The sequence below is a fragment of the Carya illinoinensis genome, chromosome 7, assembly GCF_018687715.1.
Source record: "Carya illinoinensis cultivar Pawnee chromosome 7, C.illinoinensisPawnee_v1, whole genome shotgun sequence".
Taxonomy (NCBI): Eukaryota; Viridiplantae; Streptophyta; class Magnoliopsida; order Fagales; family Juglandaceae; genus Carya; species Carya illinoinensis.
This window is the reverse complement of record NC_056758.1, coordinates 26,234,210-26,242,748: the sequence shown is the minus strand read 5'-3', so window position 1 is coordinate 26,242,748 and position 8,539 is coordinate 26,234,210. Positions and strand designations below refer to the sequence as shown.

At 32.3% G+C, this 8,539-nt stretch overlaps 1 protein-coding gene across 1 annotated transcript; it reads left to right on the top strand.

Moving 5' to 3' along the window:
- Positions 1 to 3,111: 3,111 nt before the first annotated feature.
- Positions 3,112 to 3,669, top strand: LOC122316273. Its single transcript, XM_043132805.1, has one exon. It carries the CDS (start codon positions 3,112 to 3,114, stop codon positions 3,667 to 3,669), a length of 558 nt encoding a protein of 185 aa, XP_042988739.1.
- The last annotated feature ends 4,870 nt before the right edge of the window (positions 3,670 to 8,539 follow it).

The window sequence follows — 8,539 nt, the reverse complement described above, 5'->3', positions numbered from 1 at the left end:
TCTTTAAATAAATATTACATTTTCACTACATATTATTTCCTGCGTGCCATATTGTAATTTTTACTAATATTTTTATAAGATTATTCGAACAATTATATTTATAAAAATTCAAATAATATTTTTAATATTAAAAACATGACTTTTTCTAATCTTTTTAAATATTAAAAATACTCTCATTATTAATATAAAAATAATAAAAATAAGGTTGTTGGAGTTTATAAAAGCTCACATGAATTACATTATTTAATAAGTAAATATAATTTTGTATTTATGAACAATTTATGCAATAAATAAATAGAACCAAATTCAATCAATTTGATTTTAAGCGACTTATCAAATAGTCTTATTTATTTACAGTTTTAATTACCATATCTTTAATTCCAAATAGAATTCTTTTAATCAGCAATCCTACATCATAAATTTGTTGACTTGGGTTTGTAATTTGTATTCTACATTTCTTTCTTCAATAGATATGTGATATAAGCCGCTAAGTATAATTTTTCTTCCATGACCTACTATGAAACCACGAAGATTTTTCCTCTATTTTCTTGCTTATCTTTTTCTTTAAACTTAAATTTGAAGAAATCTAAATCAAAGCTACAAAATAAAATTAAAGGAAATGCCATCAATGTATTTTAGAATATCTAAGGGCTCCTTTGGACACTTAGAATATTTTAAAATATTTGTGAATAATATTGTAATGATTTGTGAATATCAATTAAATAGTTTGAATTAAGATATTTTATTGAGTTTAAGAAAATGTGAGAGAAAAAAAGTTAAATGCATATATTATAAAGTTAAAAAATTGTTTGAATATTATTTTTAATAGTATTTTTATTTAAAAATATGAAAAAAATTGTATTATTTTTTGATATTTTGTTTGGATGTTTGAGAAAGTTGTATTAGATTTTGTGTTTTAGATAATAATTAGAAAAAAAATTAAAAATTTAAATTTAAAAGTATTTTATATTTGAATGATATTTTGGAATGAAATATATAAGAATGCATTATTATAGAAACAAGAACTAACTCATATTCATTGAAGAACTTAATAATTATTTATACCAAACATTTTATACACATTCATTATGAGCCTATTTTCCTCTCGAGTGCCCTAGCCTTGTAGAGGTTTTATCCCTGCCTAAGTATAGGTTTAGTTCATGTTTTCTTCCCCTTAAATCCATTCTCGATGGAAGAAAACATTGAAGAATTGTGTCAACGCTTATCATTATTGGAGCAGGAGAAGGAGGAACTAGTAGTGGATGAAGTGCTACTGGAAGACTCAGAAGTTTGTGGAGAATGTTGCTTGTTCGTATCATTGCTCAGAGACAAGCATTAGAATCGGGACGCATTCAAACAAACATTGAAAAAGATTTGGAGACTCGTGAAAAAGTATGGTTTATGGAGTTGGGGGCAAGATTGCTACTAGCAGAGTTTGAATATAAAGCTGAGAATGAGATGATCTAGCCTGAAGCACCTTGGTCTTTTGATCGAAATTTGGTCTTGCTGAAACAATTCGATGGTGATGTTCAATCTAAGAAAATAAGTATTACCGAGCAGCATTTTGGATTTGGTTATTAGATCTACCATTACATGCAATGAATGAAAAGGTGGCAAGGATGATAGGCAATAACATTAGTACAATGGAAGAAGTTGGCGTAGAGAAGGGGGAGGTTGCAAGGGATGAATACATCAAAATCAGAGTTAAAATGGACATAACTCAACCTCTAGTGAGAGGTAAACGTCTACACTTGGGATCTTTGGGAGCATGCTAGTTAGGTTTGTCTATGAAAGACTGCCTACGTTATGCTATGTTTGTGTCAAGTTGGGTCATCAACATAAAGATTGCAATCAATGCCTATGACAGCAACAAGTGATTGGGGAAGAGAAGCTTCCCTTTGGGCCATGGATGAGATCAAGTACCATAAAGGAACTGCAAATCACCACCGTGGCTAAAGGGTGGTGATAGGCCATGAACCACCATTACAAGGTTTGGTAACTGATGTTGTAGGCGGGCAAGAAGGAAGGCTAAAATTTTGCAATATCCTGCATCAAGTGTAAAGAGTAATAATGAGGTGACCAGAAATAAAGGGATTGTAGTTACTGCTCAAGGAGACGTTATGGATATTTAGAAGGAAAGTTTCACAAGGAGTGCAGTTGATGTTGATAAGGAAACCAATGTTATTTCCACGAAGATAACTAAAGAGGTTATAAAAGGAATATCTCAAGTTAAATGCAGTGTAGGAAATATGGGTCATGAAGGGAAGAATAATGAGCCTATTATTGTAACGGAAAAAATAAACATCATGGGAAAGGGACCAAGTGATTTTGTTCCTTCTCAGAATGAGAACCAACAGCTAGAGATTGGGGCCATGTAGGAAAATGAGGCTATGTCAAATTCTACTAAGGACAACAAGATTACAGCAAACAGAAGATGGTCAAGACAGAAAAGAAATACAGGCAAGAAACAAAAAATAAGCCCAACTAGCATACTACAAAAGAGAAAGGGAGTGATGGGTGAAGTTTCCAAGGAGGCACTGAGTATTAAATCAAAAATCAGAAAATTAATGATAACGGGAGGAAAATTGTCACAAGGTATATTGGTAGAGGCTATTGACCAGCCCCATCGAAAGCAATGAAAATCCTAAATTAGGATTTACGTGTACTTAGGAACCCAAGTGGAATTCGAGCTCTTCATGACCTTGTTAAGAAGGAAAATTCTGAAATTATTTTCTTGCATGAAACAAGACTAGTTGGTAGACAAATTGATGGATTGAAACTTAAGTTGGAATTTGAGAACTGTTTAACAGTGGATAGTGAAGGAAGAAGTGGTGGTTTGTATTTAATGTGGAGAAGTGAGGTAAACCTTAAGATATGTAGTTACTCTAAAAATCATATTGATGTTGTGGTGGATGATGAAGGACTGAATGGCCAACATTGGAGAATTATAGGCTGCTATTGTCATCTTGAAACAAGTAAAAAATCTGAAACATGGGACCTTCTCATATTGTTAAATTCTGCTAATTATAGTGGATGGTTGGTTTTAGGTGATTTTAATGAAATAATAAGCAGACATGAGAAGAGGGGAGGGGGGACAAATCTGAAGTACAAATGGAAGGTTTCATAAAGTTGATTGATGATTGTGTATTAATAGACCTGTGGTATGAGGGCACATATTTCACTTGGTGGAGCAATAGAGAAAGAGAGCATAACATAAATGAAAGATTGGACCATTTCTTGGCTAATAACGCATGGTGCCAAACTTTTCCTATGGCAAAAGTGACACATGGTTCAGCTGCGTATTCTGACCATGTACATATCCTGTTCCAAACAGAAGATTGTATTCCAAGAAGAAGGGGCTCCAGACCTTTTGGATTTAAAGCAATGTGGGTGGAAGATGATGAGTGTGGAAAGGTGATTAAGAATGCTTGGTCTTTCAACTCTAGTCTTGGCCCTATAAATGATGTGCTGCAAAAACTTGAAGGTTATAGTGAACACCTAGCAAAGTGGAACAAGCAACATTTTGGCCTAGTACATAAGAGGGTTCAGCAAGCTAGAGACAAGCTGCCAAAAGTTGGAAATAACAATGCTCTAAAACAGGTTGAACTGCAGCAGGCTAGAGATGACTTGCAATGCTGGCTTGAGATGGATGAGATAAGATGGAGATAGAGATCAAAGGCACTTTGTTTAAAAGCTGGGACCAAAACACGAAGTTCTTCCACAACAAAGCAACACAAAGAAAGAAAAAGAATCATATAGCTCAATTGAAGGATGGTGAGAGATACTGGAAAGAAATGGAGGACAAAGATAAATTGATCACGAGGTATTTTGAAAGAATGTTCAAAGCTGAGAGCCATGACAGAAATTTTGAGTTCTTATCTAATCTAAGTGAAAGAGTAACTGCAGAGATGAATGAAATACTTACCACACCATTTACTGAAGATGAAGTGACAGTTGCCTTGCAACAAATGAATCCAACAAAAGCCTCTGGACTAGATAGAATGGCACCTGTTTTCTATCAAAAGTACTGGAACACAATGGATAAAATAGTAACCAAAGAAGTCCTGCATGCCTTAAATATTGGTCAGTTTCCTTCCTCCATAAACCACACTTTTATAGCCTTGACTCCAAAAAAGAAAAAACATGAGAAAGTGCCAAATTACAAACCTATTAGTTTATGTAATGTTATTTACAAATTGATTTCAAAAGTCTTATCTAATAGGTTAAGAACCATCCTACCTGATGTAATTTCTATTTCTCAAAGTGCATTTATTCTTAGTAGAGCTGTTTATGATAATATCTTAGTGGCCTATGAAATGTTGCATTTTCTCAAGAGCAAAAGGAGGGCAAAGAATGATTCATGTCTCTCAAGTTGTACATGAGTAAATCTTATTATAGGTTGGATTGATTCTACTTGGAAGTAGTGATGCAGCAAATGGGGTTTGCAAGACAATGGATTGACAAGATCATGTTTTGTGTGAAGTCTAGCACATTCTTTATTCTGATTAATGGAGAACTAGTTGGGCCTATTTGTCCATCTCGACGTATTAGGGAGGGAGACCCCCTCTCTCCCTACATATTTTTATTGGGAACAGAAGGACTGGTTACACTTCTTACTCAAGCTAGCTAACAAAAGATTATCAATGGTATCAAGGTGTGTAGAGGTGTGCCCCAAGGGTGAATCATCTGTTATTTGCATATGATAGTGTGCTATTTTATAAGGCAACTTCAAGAAACAATGAATGTTCATGGGATCCTCTCAGACTATGAAAACACATCAAGACAGAAGATAAAAAAAAAAAAACAACAATGGTATTAATTAGTAAAAATGTACCAGTAGAGAAGTAACTAGAGCTGATGGCCTTTTGGGGTATTTATGAGTAACAGAACTATGAAAAATATTTAGACCTTCAACCAACGGTGGGTAGGCATAAAGCAAGGGCTTTTTCTTACATCAAACAAAAAGCATGGATAAAGTAGAAAAATTGGAAGGAAAAGTTGCTTTCTCAAAGTAGAAAATAAGTCCTTATCAAGGCAGTTGCACTATCAATACCCACCTATATTATGAGTTATTTCAAATTGCCAACTGCATTATGCACTGAGCTTAAGCAGATGATTTTGGTGGGGTCAGAGGAAGGAAGAGAAGAAGGTCCATTGGTTTAGTTGGAAGAGGCTGTGTCTCCCTAAGAGTGAAGAAGGTTTCGATTTTAAGGATCTAAAAACTCTTAACGATTCTGTATTAGCTAAACAAGGATGGAGACTTATGTAGACAAATGATAGCCTTCTTCAAAAGATTTTCAAGGCTAGATACTTCCCTCATGCAAAATTTTCAAATTCAAGATTGGGACACAATCCATCTTTTGTGTGGAGAGGCATCTAGGCAGTAAAAGACAAGTTGATGCATGGATGTAGATGGAGGATTAGCAATGGCAGAGGGGTTAGAATTTGGAAGGACAACTGAATCCCTAATATAATAGATCTCAAACAAATAGCTGGTGGTTAGAATATATTGATGAGGATGCCAGAGTAGAGTCCCTCATTGATATGAATAGTGGTTGGTGGGATGTATTTAAAGTAAGATGCTTACTTCCACCTAAAGCAGCAGATGGAGTTTTGAAAATAGTAAGAAGCTCTGATAACCACGATGACAAGCTGATTAGGGCTTTGGAAAGAAGTGGAAGTTTTAGTGTCAAGAGTGCATACAATTTTTTTAGGGGTAGGGGCAATAAAAGATTAGAAGGGGAGAGCTCTTCAGCAAATAGACATAAACGGATCTTAAAACAATTTGAAAGCTGCAAATACCCCACAAGGTTAAGTTTTTTACATGGAGAGCGGTGTTAGATGGCCTACCAACCAAAGAGAATCTACATAAAAGAAAAGCAGTAGAGGATAATTCGTGCCAACTTTGTTCATCTGGGTAGAGAACTCTTTACATGCTCTCTATTCTTGTCCTTTATTGAGGCACATACGACAGAAACATCTTCCTAATTTTACAATATAAGAAACAACATTGCAATTCCTTGAAGTGGTGATCAAAGTGTAGGAGTGTAGCAGCAAAGAAGAACTCGAGACCTTTATTATGATAGTATGGGCCTGCTGGAGGAGAAGAAATTTATGGATATTTGAGAGAGAACAAAGGGATGTTGAAGATGGGATTAACTATGTCATTTCTCTATATCATTCATTCAAGAAAATTAAGAGTCTTAGACAAAATGTAGAGGCAACTCTACTGGCAGGCACCGTCTGAGGGGAACAATCTAGCTCAATGTGGATGAGGCCATTTTTCATGAAGGAAATAATATTGGTGCAGGCATAATTGCAAGAGACCATGAGGGAAAGGTCTTATTGTCAGTAAGCATGAAAGAACAGGCAATTATGGATCCTATGGACATAGAGCTATTAGCAATTCTGAGGAGACTACAATTCTGTATTCCTTTAGGACTACAAGTATTGAATATTGAAAGCGATTCCCTTCTCTCAATGAAAGCAGTAAAAACTTTTGAAGTTTCAAGCATGCTTGGTAATATAATCTTTGATATTAGGCAACTCATGAGCCGAATTCCCATCTGTATAGTTTCTCATATCAACAGGGAAGGCAACCAGGTAGCACACATACCAACTAGATATGCTATAAATGTAGAACATACGAATGTATGGTGGGATTATGGTCCAAATTGTATTCATCAAGTCCTTTGGACTGATTTACCCTTGTAATTCCTTTTACAAGTAATGATTTATTTCCCTTAAAAAAAAATTTGTTTTATCAAGCAAAAGTTTTAAAAAGTGTACTCATGTTTTTGAAAATATGGCATGTTTAAAATTACATTAGGAGTTTTAAAAAGTATTTAAATAATCGTAAAAACTCCTTAATGAAAAATTTAGACTGTTTTGATATTACATATTAAAAATGCTTTTTATTCTCAAATAAGTTAAAAAAAAATGTTTGAGAAAAAGAATCATTTTGATGATTTTTTCAAATGTGCTTTTCTGGACAATGTAGAATGTAGTTTTAATTTTTTTTTAAAAGTTCAATGGATGATGAAAATACTCATACAATTTTAAAATAATTACAACTTTCAAACTTTTAAGATATAATCATAATTTTTAAAAAATCCAATCATGATTTTTTATGTCATTTATACCTTATAAAACACTTTTTAAATTTGTTTGCAAGCAAATATAATATGTTTAGTTAGATCAGAAGAAAAGAAAGGGTATAATATGTACTCAATTAGGGGTAATAATATGTGATACAACTTGTTAACCTAATACAAACACGACACAAAATTAGCAAATTTGGACTTGATGTTAATGGATTCATATCAAAACAAATTGACCCGTTAAGATACTCGGTTTATTAACAAGTCACTAACAGATCAACCCACTTAACCCGTTAGTGGCCCGTTAACTTTTTTTACTCAAAATTATAATTATATCATTTTTAACCTAAAAACAAAAATACATTAATCCTATTTAGTATTTCATAACTTTCTCTCTTATTTCTTAGTTGAGTCAATTCTCATAAGTCACGATTGCCTCTCACACTTTTTATAGATTGTAATTTTGGTGTTTTTATTTTTGGATTGTAATTTTAAACATGTAATTAGTTTTATATTTTTTAGAGATACTGTGATTTTAAATTTTATATAAAATTATATTAATCAGGTTAAACAGATTATTTAGGTCAATTCTACCTATTTACATAAACAAGGTTGAAATGTGTTAAAATAGGTCGAAACAACTTATTTCGTGTCAATATATTTTTAATTAATTTATAATGGGTTAAAACGGGTCGTATCATATCAAATATTTATTTTAATGGCTCGTGTTAGGGTTTGACAATTTAATTCATTAAGCTTAATAGGTCGTATTTGAGTTGACTCATATCGTATAATATACATGATTTGGTACAACACAAACACAATCTATTAACACAATTTGACACCTCTTAACTCAAATGAGCCGGGTAGTGCCACTTGTTTGTTTTGTAGTCAATTTTTATGTCTCCCATCTTGTAAATAATTTGGAAAATGTTGCATTATTTAATTATGCTGGAAGTGATATTGAATAATCAAGGTCGTTTATGCTTTTGGTTTGAAAATTTTGATGATTATCTAAGCATAAAATTCGATATAATTTTTTCAAATTTTTAAATAAAATAAAAAAATAATATAATTTTTTTCAAATTTTAAAATAAAAATAATATTAAAAAATAAAATTTAAATAAAATTTTAACTTTATAACATTGCAATTCAATTTTTTATCTCTCGTTTTTTAAAATCTAATAATAAAACATCTTAATTAAAATAATTTTATTATTATTTATAAACAACTTCATTACTATTTACAGATATTTTAAAATATTTTAAATGAGTTCTAAATTTTTCTTTATTTTAGAACTCTCACGTATTTTATTTAAAAAAAAAAACATTTCTTCATATCTCATGCAACACATAGTTTTTCATAAATAAAACATTATATGAGCACTTTAGGACCCTCTTGAATCATTACAATCTTACTGTTACAAAATAATGCATAT